A 21,812-nucleotide genomic window follows, 5' to 3' on the forward strand; every position below is an offset into this window, starting at 1 on the left:
TTATGGTTTAGTACAAGTCTACAGTGAGTATAGGCCACGAACGTCTGCCATGGGATGTCAAGTGTAACATTAAAGCTACACTATGTAACTTTTCTCGTGGAATGTCCGCAACCTATTTATTTTCATAGAGATGCTATTTTTATGATTGGGGTCACCTTGCCACAGATCTGATGCGTAACTTTCTTTGATAGCGTCACAGGCTTCTCTCCATAGAGATGGGTAAGTTATATGTAAGTTAAATAAGTTATAAATAGTTAAGCCATACTTTAGACAGACACAGCAACAGCATCTCCATGGACACCAACCAGTGACTGTCCATTAGAAAGGTTACATGAAGTACTGTGAAGCCATTTCTTTCAGTATAGGACTTGCACAGCTACTACTTTTAAACAGGATTTATATTTTTTTCAACATTAATATTACTTTGGGTTGACTTCACCGATACCTACCCTTTGTACTCATTAACTGACTTCCCTCATCTTGTTATTTTTATATTCAACTGATAAATGATTCCAATATGTGATTCATAAAAGGTTACTTTTCCAAACCTGGAAGCACAGTTTGTGTACATAGGCTGTGAATCACCTTCTGTTACACTTTATTTGTTTGCACTGACTTAGATCCAGTTCAGGTTGTCCAAAATGTATGTTTGCATTGCCTTGATTTATGTAGTAAGTGTTTAACTGATGTCCAGACTGAAAAACCTGATGACACCAAATGTTTACAAAACACAAAAATTAAACCTTTCCTGTTGTTTTCCTTAGAGTTTTAAATAGTCATGTTTACACAGGCTTCTGGTAAACTATATTTATGTGATGTGAAAAGTCAGATAGGCCAATCCCAGCAGTGCCATCCAATCAGATAACAGCACCAGGGGAACAAATTAGCCCAATGACATGAGAGCTGCACTACTGTCCTTTTTCAGCCCAACAGATAAAACTAATGGGACATATTTGAGAGAGGAGGTACACAGAGGAATTTGTTTGGTACTTGACTGCAGCAGATCATCAAAAATATTAGTTAAAATGACTTTTACTAGACTGATTTACATATGGGTCATAATAATTTTATGTTTCAAAAATGTCTTTGTTTTTCCAGGGAACATCTGCTAAAGGGGTGTGAAATTAATTTTATTCAAGCATTGGGCGCTTTTGTGTTATTGCAAGCTAAATTATAAAGTAATAACTAGTCTGAAATGTTATGAAATGCAATGAATAATCTAGATCCTAGTTAAGAAAGTTTAGATAAGGACCCTAAAAAGTTGAGAAGAAAAATATGAACTGTTTCAGTTTGTAGGAGTATAAACTGTGTTAGCCAAGTTTTATGCAAAATTAAACCCTTTGAAGACATTTCGTTGTTTGCAGGAGAAATGATATTAAACATATGAATGCAGCCTTTATAATTTGTTAACTGTGAGCATTAAAACTTCAAAAAGTGGTTAATCTTGCAGTCCTAGACCAAAACTACAAACTACTATAAAATAAATATTATTCTTTATGCATTTGATATTGTTTTACCTCATATTTTCTACAGACTTGCAGCATGATGGCTGAGTGGATAGTAGTCATGCTTCACAACAAGAAGGTTTGGGGTTCGATCCCTGGGCCCTTCTATGTGGAGTTTGCATGTTCTCCCTGTGTCTGTTTTTTTTTTCTCTGGCCACTCTGTTTTCAACCCATAACACACACCATAGGTAAAATCCTCCAGCTAAGGTAGTCCTGACCAAGCCAGCAACAAAATCATGGAGATAGGTCCCTGGATGCCCCATATGCTGCCCACTGCTCCTGAAAGAATGGGTGAAATGGGTCCTGCTGTGTTATAATGGATGGGTAAAAGAATGGGTGGTCATTGGGGACAAACCAGAGTCACAAACACACAACAAACTGAGGAATGTAGCACCTCGGCTCCACATCACTTCAGACCGAGCTCACAAAGCCACACACAGGCTCTCTACAGCAGCTGCTGATAAAACAGATAGATTCAACCCTGCTATAACATCTGACACAAAATTGTATCTAAATAAAAATAAAAATGGAAATATAGTTTATTTAATTGGATCATCATAATGTCATACATGTACAGCTATTCTTTGTGGGCTTTTATGTAAACCAAAGCAAACCATTTCCATTATTTGTTATCATTACTAATTTTAATTTACAAGAAAAAGCAATAGAATAAACTTTAGGCGGTCCACATTTCATGCCAATTGAATAGAAGACCATTCGTTTAACAGAGTGTAGCTCAAATGAAGACTACAATTAATATGTCAATGACCTGATGAAAATCAAATTGTGATCTGACCTCTGTGGCCAAACGCTCATTTGGTGAAATCGTCATATTGTAATTCATTGGTAGATTCTTTAATAGAGTTCTATGTTCAAACACAGACATTTTCCTACACACTCCTACTGGTCAGCCTCTGAGTGAGTGACAGGTGGATTTAACCAATCACAGTGATGTATGGACTCCAAGAAGCAGCCAATGCTTTAAACACCTCTTAATACAAAATACCAAGTAGGCGTGAAATGTGTTAAAATCAAAATTGTAATCTTGACTTCCTACTACTAATAATATTGCTGCTCTTAGTTTGACTTTACTATAAATCTAATAAATGAACTGAAATTAATTTAGTATATTTAAAAGTAAGTCTTCACTTTGTACTTTTGAGGCACTGGACTTGCCCATTCTCAGACCTCCTCCATGTGGTTCACACAGAGCCTCTATAGCACTCTTCACAGGACCATCCCACTTCACACTGTCCCGCGGTGAGGGGGTAAAGACAAGGGCTACAGCACCGAGTTAAAACTACAGTGAACTAAACCACACTGTGGAGTTTATAGAATTTGAACTGTGATTAAGATTATTACTCAAATCTTTAACAAAATAAATAATGTTATTAAAAAAGAAACGAATGAATTTATCCTCTGAATTATATGGGCTCTCGCAAATCAACTATAATTTTTTGATTATAGTGTCTTATAAAACAAGAATCGTCATTAAAAAAATGACAAATTACTCATAACAAGTCTGTACTTCTGCAAGTAAAGGTTTGACAGTGCATAAATTGTTTAAAAATAATTATGGTTTCAATTACAACTCAAATACTCACGTAATTTCTTTTTGGTGTAATCAAGCCACACCTCTCGTTAACTAATCAGCATTTTCAGACGTCCGTAAAGTTTAGGAATAGCGTTTTTCCCATGCCCCATGCAGCTGTTTTGGGCAGAGACAGACCACAACAGTGGACACCACCTGTCAGAGGCGCACTAAAATCTACCTCCGCTCCTGTCACTCCAACACAAAACCAGTGTTTTCTTTGTGCGCGCGAGCACAGGTGGCCAAACGGACAAGGTCGAATTACAGCACTGGGCTCCCACAGTTGTGAAGTCAAGTAGAGGACAAGACCTATCTCACCAATTAAGACACTCTCAACAGGGCAAATCACATCACTGCAAAACAAAAAAAACACATTTAAAGTATAAACCATGTTATGTAAGGCTTGTGTCATGATTCTGGCACTAAGGAAAAAGACAGATAACTTGACAGATAACGTGTAACATTCAACCCAAAACTGTGTTTTTTTTTGTTTTTTTTTAAACAATTACTGTATATATTTAAATGTTATCATGATATATGATCCATGCCCCCCCTAGAGCCAAAAATGAAAATAAGCTGTGATTTACAAAAGAAGTTAAATTTAACTCATGAAATTGTTACTCTAGACCACATTCAGTCTTGTTTCGATCTTGGTCATAATCTGATTTTGACCCAAATTACGTAATAACTACTGTAGTTTCAAATTAAGTGGCATAACCACTAAATTACCAAATCTATAACATAATACTTGCAATATTCAACATGCTTATCAATCATTTCATTTTTTCATTTCAATATTGTACAGCTCATTTCTACAAAACCAGCTCCAAACCTTAAAAATATGCATGTACACAGCACAGTAAATTTATATGCCACAGGGAAGCAGGTGAACCATAAATCCAATCAAACAAATCCAAATCTCAAATAGGACATCTTTGCACAGACTTGCCCATGTGCTATGTTATTCCAAGTGTTTCAAGTCAAGCATAAAATTGGATGTATCTCATTTACACATCAGTGTTCTGTACAAAAAACTGTATAAATCATTTCTGAAATAAATTGTTAGGCTTTGGGCACAGGTTTTGCTTTTGGTATCAATAAAAACAATTATCAAAACAATTATAAGATGCATAAGACTTTACATAATAAGAGCAACTTCCAGAAATGTCAGTGTAACAGTTGAAGAATGTTAACAATAAGATCCAACATCCACAATAAAAGCATAATATCATTTCTACCATAAGATTAAGTGCTATGAAGCCTGGAGTGCTGTTTTTGCTTAAATTATTGCAAAAAAAGTGTACTACAGCCACTTAACAACTTCTTGAAGCTATGGCTCAACTTTTCAGTGACCAAATTTAAACACTATTAAAACATGTTAATTGTCTTATAAGAAACAATAGAAAAAAAAGAAAAGAAAAAGAAAACATCCAAAAATGCCTTTATAAGAGTAATATAATAAAGATAATACACTACAACTTACTATATATTGACGTGCTGTTTCTGCTTTTTGCTTCAGTCAACTCAGAATGAAATTAAAACCTTCTCTTTACTCCCAGCAAATGCAAGAAAATACAAAAACTCCACAAAAGCTCCATGTTTATAGTACGCAGGTAACTTAACTAGCCGTAATTGCCAACTGTCTTTCCCATGCCTGCAATAAATTCCTGGTGCAAAATAGTCTAAAAGTTTCAAAATAGTCCTACCTTCTTCCTTCTTGTCTGTGGAGAGCATGTGTCTCTGTGCACCGCTGCTGTGGATGTGAGGCTGCCAACTGTGTCCCCAAACCATCCGGGACCAGCCCCTCCTCAGAGAGCCCCCCCCCTCCTTCTCTTCAGACAAGTCCCAGAGAGGAGTCCCATCAAACGCACTGCTTTGTTGACTAAGGGAATCACAGTATTAAGGGCTAGCCAGGCTGAACCATCCACTGCCCCCCCCAGGCATCCTAATTCCTCGGTGGGGCGTAACCTAGTTGTTTTATCCTGGCTCATCTCCTTCTGAGTGTACACTGTAATAGAGGACAGAGCAAGCCAGACTGACCAGAAAGTTCAGGCCAAAACATGGTAGGTAATTAAATATAGGTTTCACAAATGCAGGAACAGCTAAAATTGGACAATAATTCATCTTTGTAACATTTTGTTGACCATCAATCTGAAAAAAGAAATACTAAAGTTGAAATCAGGTTTATCGAATGCCAGACCAGGCTAAACCAGGAGAGAACTCATGTTAGTTCAGATCTGTCAGAACAAAACTAGGTCTAAATACAGAACTACTTGCACACAATCTTCATAATCAATTCACTTTAGGATTACTAATAACAAAGCCATAATATTTGAATAATCATAATTAAATTGAAACTGCAATTTGAATATTTGCAATTAGCAAATGACAAAGAATAAGGACAATATATCCCATTTGTAGGATCTTTTATTTAGATCACTGCAACTAAGATAAGAATGTGATGCTTATTTTAGTTTAGTTGTTTATATTTCAGATTCTCTCAGATGTTGAATGCTCATGAACATATATTTTTTTCTTGATTTTAAAACATAAATTCAAATATGACAGCACTTCTAAAACGGGTCAAAATTGTTCAGTCATATTCATATACAAAACATGAATTATTCAAATGTATGTATTTAGTTTTGTATTGATATTTAGCGTGTATTCCCACAAAACTGGTACTAAACCAGGAACTAAACTTGGACTTAACCAAGACTAAAACAGAATCAAACCACGTCTACATCTAAACCACGACCACACAAGGACTGTATGAACACACTCTCAGTTACCTTTCTGATAACCACTAATATACAATACACTTTTTTCTGCTAAAATACCAAAAATGACTATCTCACCTGAGCATAAAGTCAAGATCATCCATCACTTGGCCTATACTTACACAGTGAACAATAATTAATAGATAAAAGCCCCTCCAGTGTCTCTGATTGGTGCAGATGTGGCGCTACATTGTTCTGTCGATTACTCTGCAAACAGCTCCAGGTGCACATTCCTCCCACAGTAGAAAGGTGGGACACACTCCTCAGAGTCAATAAAAGACCACCCCCCCACCTCCTCTCTATCCCTCTGCCTTGAACCCTGCGTGTCTGAGCAGGACGGAACGAGAAATGGGTTAAATACTGGTTCACCCCTCATCACTGCAGTGTCAGACAGGCCTCTGCACTTTAATAAAAACGTCACACACACCTTCACTGAGGAGGTGATGACCGAAAGATAAAAAGAAAGGGAGAATTGGTGACTTTTTAAAAAAACTTAAGTACACCTGGTTACATAATAATATAGTAACAATGTAATAAGTACTAATGCTTTAGAGCAGTGGGGGTATCTTTGGAGGTGAGTGCTTCCTGAATGAGAGGTATGGCTTTTGTTTTAGATTTATAGCATCATCCACTTAAATCCTGCTGAGGTTGTGATTTTGTAGCTGTTTACACATGGATTAATTACTTACTATAAAGTGTACTGCACAAAATGTAACTTTTCTGTTGGTTACGCCACTTGTTTGTCTCCATGGAGCTGTTATTGCATTGCCAGGAATTTTTCACAAGTTTCAGGTGTTACAGGTGTTGTTAAAAGGCACTCTGAAAAACATACATTCCTTCTGTGAGCAGGCTTGCCTCTCCATAGATCTGACCTGTAACTTGGCAGGGTGGCGCCATCAGCTTGTCTCCATGTAGATTTACGAGATAGCACTTAATGTGAAAAAATTTGAGTGACCCTTTTTACAGAATACGCTTTATTAAATCCTATTTAATTACAGCTAATACACCGAGTTTTATTAAACGTAATATTTATAGTGCAAGTTAAGCTACTTTGGAGGATTAAGTTCTGTCAGAGAGAAATTATACCTTCTATTGTCTGCATAATACCAAGTCCATAACAGGTTTTCAACAGCACAGTGGCAGTCAGTCATTTTACAAGAGCTATTCCAAAAATACACAGGTAGCCTACTAGTAGTTTATATTGTGAACTATAATTTGTTTGTTTTGTGAGCATGCTACCAGTAGTAGTTGCCACACTTGACCTGTTGTTGTCTAAGTACAAAATAAGTACACAAAGTTAAATAAACATGTACAAGAAGACCAAAATAGCCAGTAATTACCCAACTGCCCCATGGTCTATGTCCAACAACATGCTAATTGCTTTGGAGCAGATACATTTCTACTGCTCATTTCGAGGAAGAAAGTTGCTGGCGATCACAGCTGTAGATACTATCGCAGTCACCTGATAATACACACAAATAAATGTAGATCTGAGGGCAAGGAGGAGGAGGAGGCAGGGAGGAAGAGGAGATAGGGAGGGCGAGGTGCTTCCTGTTTCCATAGCTCTAATTATAAAGGCCTCCTGAGAATACAGACTTATAGGAAGAAGTGCTTTGTCATTGAGGAGCAAGCTCAATGTCAGGAAGGCTGTGGAGTTTTCAAGTTGAGTCAATTAAAACATTAAAAACAAATAAACAAAACAAATAAATAAAAAAAAAGATAAGGAAACAAGGTCAAGGAAATTTTGTATAGTAAAAGGTCCTATATCACACAAAATATTTTATTATGTCGTCACCTTATTAAAAATATACCCGGATATGGTTTATTAGTCTGTCAACATCTCCAAAACTCAAAATAATCTGTTCTACTTGTAATGTCATGTCATTTGCAATTTCAAATCACCCAAATGATTCTAGCGAAGTGCATGGGGTTTCAAAACACAGTGGAGCACTTGCTGTGTCACCACATGATATTACAAGATGGAACAGAGCATTTTTGATTTGAGAATAACACAAAACTAAACAAAATTCCAGGTATGTTACATTACAACATAGATCAAAAAGGTATGTAATATAGGTCCTTTAAGGAAAAATATTTAAAATTGTAAAGTTATTGTTAAGTGTTTATTGTCATTGCTCAGTATTTATGAAAGACAGGTGACGTGTATGGCTTCAAGGCACAACATCTGTATGCACTGTCCAGAATGATCAACTTTGCTGCTACTGATACAGACATTACTACTAATAGCTCTACACTTAAAATATGAAGTTATCTCAATTTAAGAAGTAACATTTTTTCTACCACTACCACTTCATGTGTTATCACTATTACAATTTCCTCCACCAATAACAGAATAGTTTGTAAATTATATTTTTGGCCATCATAATTTGGAACAGCAGAGAACGGATAGTTGTCCTATGTGACATATTTCCCTTACAAAGTCTTACATGCCATGTTTAGTCCAGAATACAATGATTACTTGCATGTTGCTGAGAAAAAACGAGACTTTCCTGTTTAAAGATAAAGCACAGATAGGTTTGTAAAACGATGTGGATACTGCTAGGGTAAATATTTGTGGTTTCTATAAACATTTAAATCATGTTTTTATAACACCATGTAGTTCACTGAAAATAAATTTAGAGGTAATTCAGTCAATATTCCACAAAAGTAGTAGAAAGTGTTTTTATCTGGCTGTTTATAATATGTAATATTTACTATAACTTAACTTTCACAAAACTAATCACATAATCAACCAATGGAAAGCACATTCATGGTTTGGCAATGATGTAAAGAAAAGTAGATACTATGACAAAATATCACAACTGAATCAAACTTGTGCATTGTGTAAAATGAATCCTGCTTTCTAAACAAATATCTCAATTCAAATTTGCATTATAAATCACCTTTTTAACCAAAATGTGTAGCTCTATTGTGACTTTCCTACAGATGATAATAAATTAACGAAAAAGGCTCCCTACAGTAACTAGTGAGCAAAAGAAGTGAAAGTCTAGCCGGCAGTAGAGCCAAGTTGGCTGAAGAGAGCTCATTCCCTCTTCCTCATGTGTCCAACGTGGGAAAATAAGCCTATATTTCTAACAACAATGGTGTGGATTTCCATAAACCCCAGTGAAAGCTCTTAAAGTGCGGAATATTAATAATCAGCTTGACAAGCCTGTTTGCAATCAGCTTTGTCTGGCCTATTAGTATGCAGAAGACATGTAAGAAGAGAGGGAGGAGAAGGGGAGAGGGGGAGAGGGAGGTGGACAAGAGAGGAGCAGACAGCCTTCATGTAGTGCCGCTTATCTCCAGGCAACCCCACCACCCCAGCGAGAATTTGTACAGTGGTCCGGAGCCGGCCTCTGCTTGCGCTGAACCCATAGAGGTAATTACTCACAAATACTGTAAAACCAACTGGGGAAAAAAGAGGAGTGAACGTCTGCAGAGATGTGATTTGCAATTAAATAGGTGCAGTTCAAAAAGGCCCTTGGTGGTAAGAAAAGAGACTCTCAAGGAGGAGTGGTGCCTGTTTTTTTTTTGTTTTTTTTCAAGAGTTGTAAAAAGTTGTCATAAATAGCCATGGGTGTCATTTAGAAAAGTGGGTACCAAAGCGTAAGGCTAAGTTGTACTTCAACTTGTGTAAGGATCTAGTTGTGCTATCCTAATTTCTCAGGTCAATATTTACTTACATAGAATTTATCAAGAATATTATTAGTAGTTAACAAAATACATTTCAGTAAAAAGTGACTAATAATTACACTTTTCACTCATGTAATTTGTTCACACATCCAATTTGGTGCATCTGTTCAGGAAAATGCCTTATCAAGTGTTTTTTGAGTAATGTTATAAAGAAATTATTCCACAAGGACGGACTGAACAAGTAGTAGCAACCATTTTAAAACTACTAAATACTTTTAACTATATAAATAAAATACCTGTAATTGAATAAATGCAAGATAGACAGGTAGTAGACAGTGATCCTCTATTACATAGTGCACCTCAATTTATTATTTAATCGAAACATCACCTGTCAATCTTGGTGAAGAAGCATTCTTTTGAGGAGTAAATTAGATTAATTTTGTGTAAAGTGCAACGGGGTAAAAGATTTCATAAGTTATTTAAGCAGAAGGTAATTTTAAAACATGTCTATGTTCATTAACCTTATTAAGGGAATAGCAAAAGAAGGTTAAATAAATTGTGTCAACTGGACAAAACATTAGAGTGGGTATGTTATAAAGTGATTGATCAGTACAAGAAAAAGATCAAGCTACATCTAGATCAATTGTCTTGAAAAATATCGCTCATGTATTTCTAAATAAATGCATGCTCTCTATTACATCTGTAGTGTAATAAATGAACTTCTCTCTTTATCTTTCTTTATCTTCCTGTCATCATGATCACAGTTCTCTATATTTATCTTACAAGCATGGAAAAAACACATGTCTACCTAATGAACCAAATCCTAAACAGACTAAACAGTGCCGTCTTCTTCTTCTTTTCCTTTCAGTCAGAATTAGTGAAGGTTTTTTTCCCCTTCGGACCTTGGGACTGTGCTGAGCTTGGAGCTTAATCAAGTGGAAATGGGGAGCAGGGAGTTGAGGGGGTGGTCCTGGAGTTTGGGGTGCAGCGGTAGAATGGACCAATTGTTCCGATAAAGGCCTCACGTTGTGCCCACTTTGAAGTCTCCTCTAGGGGGATATGGTATGCTTTACAGTAGCATTTGAGCACATTACTTTCTCCTGACAAACCAATAGAAAGCACGGATGATTGATGTTGAGACACAGTAAAGAGTGACTGACTAAAACTAACCCCAATTTAAGTTACGCACGCTTCACTCTCAGACATCTGACATTGCGAAAATACAAGAGAGGCTCCCTCCTGTTTAGAGCAGACACTGTCTCCCACTGATCTATTATGTTGCAAAGCTTTTCTCATGCAAGACTTGTAGGATAAAGGCCTGTCTATCTGTACTTAGGGGGCAACCACATTTCACCAAACCCCCGCAATAAAACTCCTGGACGCTCCTGCAGAAGTTCACTATTGTATAATTTGGTAACTTTACGCAAACAAATAAAAGCAATTAAGATCATCAAGAAAGTAATGTTGATCAAATTAAGACTGATAAGTGACAACTTGAAAACATTGGAGAGTAAGGTAGCGCGCAAACCTGTCTATGTGGTCCTCAGCAGGTGCACGTCAGGGATGGTCCTTCCCTCGCCATTGCTTCTTGTCATTTTCTTGCTGGAAAAGTTGAACATTTGTTGCTGAAAAAATTAAATCCATGTCAAATACACAATGCTAATACACATGCCAATACACAACTTGCTTTTGATGGTCTGCAGTGGGACTTACGTAGTGGAAATACGCAGTTGTCAGTGTTTAGGCGCAGGTTCGCTCCAAGGCGCACAAAGTAGTGGTGGATATTTGCATTAGGCCGACCCTCCCCTCGCCTTTCATAGCGGCCATTGTTTGTCGCAGTCGGGGCTCGGATTCAGTCCTTTCCCAAATCCCTGACGACCGGAGCGGAGAATGCCTGCAGCTTTACCCGAGCTCTGCCACCAATTAGGCGAGCTCATGTGAAATCACACAGAAACATCCTATAGAAAGAGACTTGGGACAATAATCTTTTAAACAGTAGACTATTTGACAAGATGTGTGTGAATAAAATGACAAGAAAAAGTAAATACACAGGAGCTAAAAAGTTTGAAACATGAAAGACAAATTTTCCCAAGTGATCTATACGTGCTAATCTAACTCACTTGAAAGTTACAGCCACAAACTTATCAAAATGTTTGTTTACTAATACGGTGTTTTAACTTAAATATTTACACTTGATTAGCAGAGAGCCGTACTCAGTAATCTTGGCGCGTAAGTTGGATATTATTATTATTGGGTATTTGTCGCCATCTGGTGTCTATAGAAAGAACTGTCAAAGCTTTTCAGCTGGCAACATTACAATATTTTTATTAGGCTATTTCATATCTATAGTACATGATATGCAATTATGAAAAATATTGGTGTTAAAATACCCCTTTCCTGTCACTTAACCCCTCAAACTGCCCAACAGCATTTATATTGTTTATGTTCCAACACAATGCTCTATCTCACTGTAGCCTATGCAATTTTGAAACAGCCATTCTAACTGTGAGCAAGGCTATCTTTCCACAGATCTGACCTGTAACATGGCCAGGTGGCGTCAGTTGCTTATGTATACGTATAATGTCACATTACTTATCAAACTTTCTAGACTAGGGATGTAACAATAACCGAAATATCGTGATATTGTGTCGTCAAAGTTCTCACAGTAATATTGTGGACCATCACAACAAGAAAGTAGCATATTCAATTTTGTTTGCCTCCACAAAATATCGCAATAAATATTGTAACTTACTGTGAGATGTATATCGTGAAAATATCATACTGAGAGATTTGGATATTGTTACATCCCTAATTGTGAGCCTCTCCACCATATCGTGAGCTTTCCCACAATATCGCAATAAATATCGTACCGCGAGGTTCATACCGTGACGATATCGTATCGTGAGACTAGTTATATGGAGCGATTTTAATGGTTTAAGAAAAAAATCTTAATTGATGACAAAATATGTTAACTATATAATGTTTATTAAAATATATAAAAGACAAAATACAAATATGCATAATTATATTCATGATGAAATATGCATATACAGTATAATTATACAGTAAAATGTGTTTACATATATAGATTTTTTATACATATAGCAAGGTATTTTTGCATTAAAACTGGCAGTGGTGATTTCAACCCCATCCCGTCCCTTAGTCCACAGCTGGTCGTCCCCAGAAGACCCCAGCCCCTGTGTAACCATGGGAGCAGCAGCACCTTTACACCTGAGATCCATGTTTTTGGAAATGTGTGCCACTGACCGACACAACCTCTAGTTTGACAGTTAGCTTCAAAGGTTGTTAACCAGTAGCTTTAAAGTGGGACTAAACACTAAATTAAAATTTTTTTTGCTACTGTACCTCATCACTTTTACAGACTTTTTTCACAACCACAGTCAAAACTGAGCTGTTAAACTGGGCAGTGCCAAGAGGAACAAAGGGGAGAGTAAAGATTTTGTTAATTAGCAAATTTAAAGAGTACAGTATATTGTAAAAGCAGCACTTGGTAACAAAATGAGAACACTGCGCACTGTCTTCAATTAATAATAAGGGACAATAACAGCCCCAGTTTCACTTTACTGCCTGAACAAAGCTGTTCTAAAGCTGTGCCTGTGTTAGAAAATGAACACATGTCGATATTAACCATAGAACTATAGAGAAGTTAGACAGTTTAAAATACTTTTGGATTTTTTTTCTGGTGTGAAACTCTCGTAGTCTGCAAAGAGATGGCAAAAAATAACTAGAAACAGTAGATATATGCCACTAAAATACCATATACACAGTTCATTAACAAAAAAGCTGATTTGGTGTTTAGTCCCACTTTAAAAGGAAAGTATAACATCAGCTTGGTAGCTTTATGGTTTTCAAAATAACTTGAATAATGATGCAGTCCCAGCAGGTATTCATACAAACTGTGCCACATAGACTTAATACACAACAATAGCTTCATAAACATCCTTCTAGTTCAGTTTTAGTTTAAACGATCTTCACTAACTCCCAGCATACATCCAAATATAGCTTGACAATAGGAATATAAAAATCCAGACTGATCCTAAGGAGTTCAACAGTGGGCAGTCCTATTTAATTGTTCCCATTTCCAAAAAGGTAATAACCCATAATATTTCAGTGTATTTTGAACTTTGCAATATTTTGGGGGGTATGGAATAGGATTACACTATGCTCATTAATTATCACATAGCTGGTTGGCCTCAGACATGTCTTTAAACTCTTCATTCAGTATATAATTAGATATACCAAAGACATTTACAAAGAGACCACACATCCATGGAAGGCACATTGACGCACAAATGCACAGAAAATAAGAAATGAATCAAATATTTATGAGGACAACATTCAAAATGCATTGTTAAATCAGCCTGAAGTTTGTATATAGTCCCAAAAGGTTTGCCAGATTCTTATTTAGGCTCCCCAAAATATATTTATTCAAAAACGTTCATGGTGAATATGATAATATATTTTTTTTTTACCCTAAAACCAGACACATGTCCACTGTTGTGCTCCATGGGATGTGAAGTCCTCAGTTTGTTCTATGGAAGTTGGTCTGTTTTCTCTTACTGATATTAAGGCAGTCATGTCTGGTGGTAATGATGGTAGTGGTGATGATGATGATGTTCGTGATGATGATGGTGCTCGTGACGTTGGACCACGGGAACCACAAATCCGGGACTCCCAGGTTCTCTCTCCGCACTGGGCAGAACAGAGGGAACCGCGGGCTGGGGGTGCTGAGGGTGTTGAGGGTGCTGTGGGTGCTGGGGTTGAGGGGAGAGGGGCGTTTTGGATGGTGACTCCCTGTTTTTGGCCCGAAGTCGCTTGCTGTGGCTGTACTGTAGCGGGTGTTGGTGATGGTTGGAGATTTGAGCTTGGGGGGGCAGGTGGTACACATCCTGACCAGTGTGGTGGCCGTGGCACTTGGCCGTTTTGCTGCCTCCACTGTTGTTGTTTCCCTTGTAGTTTCCTTTGGGAGATTTTACAAACTGTGCACCTCCTTTGCCACGGAAATCTGCAGGGTTGTAGTTATCGCTGATGACCTGTGAGCGGCGCTGGTGAGCCACTTGTGTCTCTGGTTCGTGGGACCGGGAGCGACTTTGGCTGTGGGAGTTTCTGATGTGGGGGTCCTGAGGGGGAACAGCGGTAGGGGTTCCTAAGGACAAAATGCAAACAGTACAGTAAAGAGATGACAGGAGCCTATATGACTGTATGATTTTTATGATATTTTAATAGGAATAGACACTATCCAAAAAACAAAAAAACAAAAAACAAAACACAAATGTTGAAAAGAATAGTGTCATGGTCTGTTTTTAACTCAATATATTCATAAACACACACACAAATTAAAGCTTTTTGATAATTCTTCCCCAAATCATAATACATTAAATAATACAGTAATAACATTCAAACACTTGTAGCTTTAGAAACTGTTGGCAAAGACAAAAACAACAGTGTGGAAGGCTTTCAATTTATTCTTTGTCTTGCAGTGTTTTCAAAAGACCATATATTTTTGTGCAATAAAAGTTATTATGACACCGCTTCTTGAGCAAATCCATATATAGACAGAAGAAGGTATCAAAGAGGGAAAAAAATCTAACTGAGAAACCTTTTATTTTTTTTGCAAACTAACAATTCTTTTATAGTCAGTAAAATAGTGGGAAAATGTACCTTCAAATCTGGATGTGTAGTTCTCAATCCCAGCCAAGTCCAGGTAGTGATTCCTTCTCTCTGTGTTTTCATCCACACAGTAATGTTGTCCTTCTGCAGCGGGGGCTTCGATGGTCTGCCCTCTGCTGCTGAGAAGGGGGAAATACAGACTTTTACTGGATTTGACAATAGTTTTAAAAGCTACTGGTTTTAAAGCTACTTAAAAACAGCTGAGAAAATAAGCAAATAAAAATAAGTACTGAAACTAGCTACTCATTTGAATAAGAAAGAAACTGAAAAAAGCATAAAGAGGACAACATCTCTTATTGGAGTAAGTGTAAGATCATATATGGTACTACTTGAGATACTATAAAATTGAAAAAATGTATAGCACAATCAGTAAGCCAAAGATTTCCTCGTATTTGCACCTCTACAAGAACTTTGGTTTGCATTTTCTTGTTCATTTGACTACTTGAGATACTATCAATATTCTGTGTTAAAAAATACATTCTATTGCATAAAAACACTGTTTTTAATATCATTATTGTAACTTGATTGGGTACTGAGTAACAAGCACTTTCCTACCCCAGTTTTAGTGTCATGACAACACCAATATAGATAGAATAGAGAAGAATTTGAATTATTGAATGAAAGGGCAATTAATGTAGAACTGTACTGACTAACCTTATATACGTTGAGTGTCTCTTGTCAGCAGACCGGCCTTCCTCCTGGTGACCCCGGTCTGCACATAACAGTTTCAGATTAACCCAAACATAAAAATAACTGTATGAAAATGTGCTTTTGCTACTTTTTTATTTACCTGTTGCTGTTTCCCTCCGGTGGCTCCTGGGTTCCGGAGTCACCGTCAGCTTCACGCGCAGTGTCTTGCTCTTATTGTGGTAGGAATTATTGACAGACGCATCCACCACGTCATATATGGTGTGCATGAGACTGGACATGTCCTGTAAAACACATTTCAGATGGGATAAGTTCATTCCTTAAACCCTATACTGTATATTTTATGGTTTGTCTATGCCACATCTTAATCTATGGATTTCAGAGTGAAGAAAAAATAGCACTGTTGCAATAGCAATTAATTATTCAAAACAAAATATTAAATTTTTTTTAAAGGGCAAATGCGCTCAAAACGTCACTATAAACAAAAATAGAAACAGAAATTCATAAATAATTTGGCATTCATGTGACTTCGAAACATTCTAATTCAACTCCTTGAACAGTAACCCACCTCCTTGGTAACTTTGCCGCTGTTGTCAAAGTCATACAGTGTGAAGACCCACTCCTGTCTGTTATCATCCTCCACAGACACATCACACTCCATGTCCTGAGAGGAGAAAAAAGAGTCACATCAGTGTTTTCCACAAATTTCATCTTTCTTTTATTTAGGACAGTTTGGCTCAAATACAATGCTTATTTCATTATTTAGTCTTTCAGCTTTTCAGTCCTTTTCCAAGAGGATGGTTGTTTACAATAATACAAAATAATATGCACAGCTGTTATTTCAATTAATGTCCCAAGTTTTTTGTAAGTTTAAAATGGATAAGCAAGAACACTGTTGTTTTACTATATGTGTTGGAAGTGTACTGCTCCTTTCAATAAAATCAAACATTGAAAAACAAAAAAGAAAATACAAAGTTGGTCCTCATTTTGTTTATAGATTATGAAGCAGTAAATTAGACTTGTATGACTTCATAGATTTACTGAATCGGTGCACTTACATCCAGACTGATGCGTTTCTTGCCCGGTGCTTTGGTGGCGTCTCTGATCATCTCCCGCTCTCCGTCCTCGGTGTGCATGTACTGCAGGTAACTCTCACAGCCCTCGCCTTTCTCAGGAGGAAGAACCACTGCACACGACAAACAGATACATTTAACCAATATTTAGCTAAGACACACTTAACATCATCAGAGATTGTAGAAAAAAGTACATTTTCTTTTGTATTTTGTATTTCAAATCGAATTCTTACAGAAATGTTTGTGTTGCTGAAAGGGTGAATCAAACGCACATTTGTCCAAAGAAATAACCAAAAATAGAGCCTAATACAAATTCAAATGTAAAGTGTAAGTATTATTTCCATACTTTTCCATGTGTATTTACATATTTTGGGCCAGTATAAATAACCATGCCCCATTTATGTGTTATGTTTAACTTGAAGTCAGTCCCAGAAGACATTTCTTAGATGTGATTCATATGTGAAATGCATAATTAAAAGACATCAATAAACACAAAACTCATGCACAAGTTAGCTTTTCTATTTTTAGTGCAAACATCCAAACACCAGAGAATAGATTTCTCATCTTACCCTCTAGGGGACAGTGTTGATCAATGAACTGCCCCTCCTTCAGCTCTCCATTTGGAAACTCCTGAGACATGGAAGAGAGAGAAGAGAGAGAGAGAAAGAAAGAGAGAAGGAAAAAGAGAGAAAGAGAGTGAGAGAGAAGAACGAGAGAAAGAAACAGAGCAAGAGAAAGAGAGAGAGAGAAGGAAAAAGAGAGAAAGAGAGAGAAGGAAGGGATGGAGTCAGAGAGAGAGGGTGGGGGGTGGGAAAGAGGGGCAATAGAGAGAAAGAGAAGGAGAGAGAGAGAGGGGAAAAGAGGGTGGCGTTAGAAATGTAAGTGAATCTACAGTTCAGACCACAGACACAGAGAAAACAAACAGTCTCCTCAAAGCATTTCCTCCTCTAAAGAAAAAGAGGCCCAGGTCCTTTGAACATCTGCACTCTTATTGTGTTTCACTGTCTGCCTTCACAGCACGACTTCAGAGCCCCCTCCAACTCTCTCACATCCATCAAACTACAACAGACACTTTAACATGCAAGCAGAGGTGGGTAGGGCTCACTTACTTTTTTAACAAAATTATACTTCTCAGAGTAGTTTTGAGACACAATACTTTTACTTCTACAGTGTAAGTCCTGCCTGTTACTCTCTAGCCATAATTGTGAGTAAGTCCACAAAAGCTTTATGTTGGCAATATTTGAACATTTAGGCTTCTTATATCCCTTCTTCAATTATTATTTTGTTTTTCTCATTTCGGAGTCTATAGTGTTGGAAAATACCACATTTTGTGCATCATTATTATTATTATTTCTATCAAATTACATAAACTACAAAATATATATTAGGTTTTATGTCCAAAAAGATTGTAGTAGTAATAGTTCCCAATCATTTTTTTGCTGTTACCTGAGTAAATTCTTGGACCACCCTGTACTTCATCTTGAGTAACAGTGTTTTGAAGTAACAGTACTTTTATTGAGTACAATCTTTGGCTACTCCGGTTTACCTACCTCTGCATGCAAGCTGGTTCGACACCGCTTATTCTCATTTTACTTGATTTGAAACATTCAGAAAGATTCAAACAAAAGGAAGACATCCACAGTTTAGGAAAAGTTTAGTTCAAAAAGTTCTGACTCCAAAAGAACATTTAACATTTGGTTTATGTGAAACAAACCACGCAATGAGCCCACGGCAACATGTGTATTTATTTTCAATGGAGAATAATTGCCAGATGGAAATTTCCAGGCAGATAGGATGGGACTGATTAAATACAGTTGTAAAACAAAAGGGGGCCTAAAGGGTAGAAGGACGCAATAAGAAGAAAAGGGTTATGCTGTCATATGTGAATAATTTATATACCACAAAAACTATATGGCGAAATTTCTCATGGTCCACAAACAGGACTTAATACTACAAAAATCATGTCAGCTTTTTTCTTACACACATCTGCTTGCACATTCACACACGCAAACAACTAATAATTAAAACTGTGCGGTGGAAACAATGAAAATTAAGTGCAGCCTCGGCCCTAAACCCACAAGTATTTAAACAACAAATGATTCATCCCATTTACGTCATCCCCCAGCGCTACAAGCCGCTCTGTGCACACTTTGAAATCAAAACCTCAAATTTTAGAAACCGGATAAATAAAAAACAGATAGATGCTTACAAAAAACCCCAAAAGAACTTCGTGTACCTTGAGCTGAGAAGCTGAACATCTGAATGTATTTAAGTGGAAGGAGCCCCTCTCTCTCACTCTGTACCCCCCTCCCTCTTTTTTCAACTCAAAGTAATGACAGCGCTTAGGCCTGTGGTTCGATTTAACAATCTCAAAGGCAGTGATTATTCCTTACTTCAGAGGATGATACCTTCAGCCTGTAATCTGCCCATGACCTTCAGTGTGAGAGGGGAGAGGGAGGGTAGGGGGCCAGGGATGGTGCAGGGTTATGATTCAGACGCCCCTCACGTAAATAGGCCACAAGAGACATCAAAAAGAAAGAATATACAAATTAGTCTGGAGAAATAGAGGGACTTGAATGGAGCAGGGCTGGGAAAATTATTGGGAATGACCTGTATATATAAATGTATTAAAAAATTGTCCCTCTCCCTGTTTTTATTTCGCCATTTTGCCCATAAATCAATTCCTATTTCTAATGTGGAACTCCGCTCCAAATTTGCCCCTATAACTGCTGGGCTTGGTGGCTTCATTTGACTGGAGCCAACACTGGATGATGTCAGCCTCCCTTAGGCCACACAGTCTATGATTAATATGCAATACAACCAGTGTACAGTAGGCAGCGCTATGCAATTGATGGGATTTTATTTAAAGATCAAGATCCAATCATTTGCACAGGCACATTCCAAGATGACATTCCCAGGATTCCCACATGGACTGGCCACCGCAAAGCCCAAACTACCAATGAGAATCTTTGGGATGTGCTCAAGAATACTTGGTCCTATTCTCCCAACATCGATAAAAGATCTTAGCATGAAATTTAAGCAACATAGAATGATGGAAACAAATATTGTGACAGAGTAGCTTATTGAAATGATGTCACTGCAAATGTAAAAAGGTCCTTTTCTTGAAATGTTCCACAGTATGGTATTAAACATATCGATCTCTTGTGTAGTGCGCCTTTATATAATAAAATGACTTTGGGATATAGAGCAGAATCCAATTTTCTCAAACTATGAGCTTGAAAAAAGAGCAAAGATATAAAACCAAAGACGAGAAAGTTGGTGATAAAGAATAGTGATTGTTTAAGAGCAGATAAGCTCTATCTTCTTCTCAGCAGAGGTAAAGATTTTCTAAAGACTCTCCAAGGATTCTGGAAGACAACTGGTCCTGCTCCCATCTACAAGTCTTTCATCACCACATACAAGCGCAGTGGAAAACCAGACCTCCACACATCGCCAAGTTGTTGTTTCCTCTGTGTTCTGGTGCTTTTATCTCCTGCCTTTGTAATCCAGTGTCTTAATGAAGGCCAGTGTGAAAGAGGAAGAGGGAGCGCGTATATACTGAGGTGCACTGTTCTGCTGCACTGACGAACATCAAAGCGTACCATTGATTCTTCCCATCGGCAGCCTCCAGCCAGCAGAAAAGGTATAATCACCTCCAAATGAAAGACAAGGTCCCTGTGTAATGAGACACATCAATCAAGACCGTGCAATTAAGCTGGAGCTATCAGGGACGTCATGCTGGAGTGAAACAGGATGGTGCCCAGAGCTAAGGTGCATTTACTACACTATACTTTTATAACTTTGCAATGACATCATATATACTTCTTACGTTTAGATTTTTAAAGTGCAAAATTACTATTACTATTATTATTATTGCAAGCTTTAAGCCATGCTAGAATGTTGCTACCTCATTAAAAAAATACCTGGGGTTGTGTTTTTTTCATTCACACATGTGTGAGTAATCCTTTATTATTAGCCTGTCGACATCTCCAAAGCTCAAAATGCTTTGTCGAACCTTATGATGTCATGTAGTGGTAGTTTTCAATTTAACGGCTCCTTTTACCTTAGTTCAGTAGAGATTGGCAGTACCAGAGATGAAATTATCCAAATGAATCTATGTATGTGAAAATAACCATTTTCTTGGCAAAATTCTGCTACTGTTTCTCCTATGAAGTTTATTTTTAGTCTTATTTCACCTTTGATGATGGTAAAATATTATGTCACATCTCCCCTGGGGTAGACTGATGAAAACAAGACAGCCAATTTGTATCACTGACACTTCTGATCACTACAAATCACTCCACAAACCATTGAGTTGGTGGGCAAATGTAGTAGTATATTTTCAACAAATACTATAAAACATATATAACATATATACTAAAAAAACATATCATCCCTTGTAATCATGCAAATATTATTCTGAAGTTGAAGTGTGCACTCACTTAAAGGTTCTATATTTCACAAAATTGGATTCTGGATGGATGGATTCTTGTGAGCTTTAAGCCATGTTATAATGTTGCTACCTCCTCAAAAACATACCTGGAGTTATGTTTGGTTTCATTTACACATGTTTAAATAACCCTTTATCATTAGTCTCTGTACATCTCTAAAACTCAAAATGCTCTGTTCCACCTTGAGATGTCATGTAGAGGTAGTTTTCAAGTTAACAGCTACCTTTTCCCTTTAATTCAAGAGATTGGCAATTTCAAGGCTGAAATCACCCAAATTATTCTAGTTAAAGTGGATAAAGTTTAAAAACACAGTGGAGCACTTCCTTTCTTACCACATGACATCATAAGGTGCAACAGTGTTTTACATTTCAGGAAAGAACTCAGTCTAAATACGCAGGGTTTGTGAGTTAAACATGGGTGAAGAAAAAAAAACAAAA

General features: G+C 37.2%; 1 protein-coding gene across 2 annotated transcripts in view; it reads right to left on the reverse strand.

Annotated features, from left to right (window-relative positions):
* Positions 1-12,480: 12,480 nt before the first annotated feature.
* nkd2b (NKD inhibitor of WNT signaling pathway 2b) overlaps positions 12,481-21,812 on the reverse strand; it is a 31,241-nt gene continuing 21,909 nt past the window's right edge. The window contains exons 4-10 of one of the 2 annotated variants that reach the window (XM_020937424.2): positions 17,494-17,554; positions 16,910-17,037; positions 16,420-16,515; positions 15,994-16,135; positions 15,858-15,915; positions 15,195-15,319; positions 12,481-14,679 (exon numbers count right to left, since the gene is read on the reverse strand). In XM_020937424.2, coding sequence (XP_020793083.1) covers positions 14,108-14,679; positions 15,195-15,319; positions 15,858-15,915; positions 15,994-16,135; positions 16,420-16,515; positions 16,910-17,037; positions 17,494-17,554 — 1,182 coding nt within the window. In that variant the 3' untranslated portion in view covers positions 12,481-14,107. Of the gene's footprint in view, positions 14,680-15,194; positions 15,323-15,857; positions 15,916-15,993; positions 16,136-16,419; positions 16,516-16,909; positions 17,038-17,493; positions 17,555-21,812 lie in introns of both variants that reach the window. The other variant, XM_020937423.2, reaches the window with a different exon arrangement.

Source organism: Boleophthalmus pectinirostris, unplaced genomic scaffold, assembly GCF_026225935.1.
Source record: "Boleophthalmus pectinirostris isolate CB_2022bp ecotype Guang Dong unplaced genomic scaffold, ASM2622593v1 HiC_scaffold_6, whole genome shotgun sequence".
Classification (NCBI taxonomy): domain Eukaryota; kingdom Metazoa; phylum Chordata; class Actinopteri; order Gobiiformes; family Gobiidae; genus Boleophthalmus; species Boleophthalmus pectinirostris.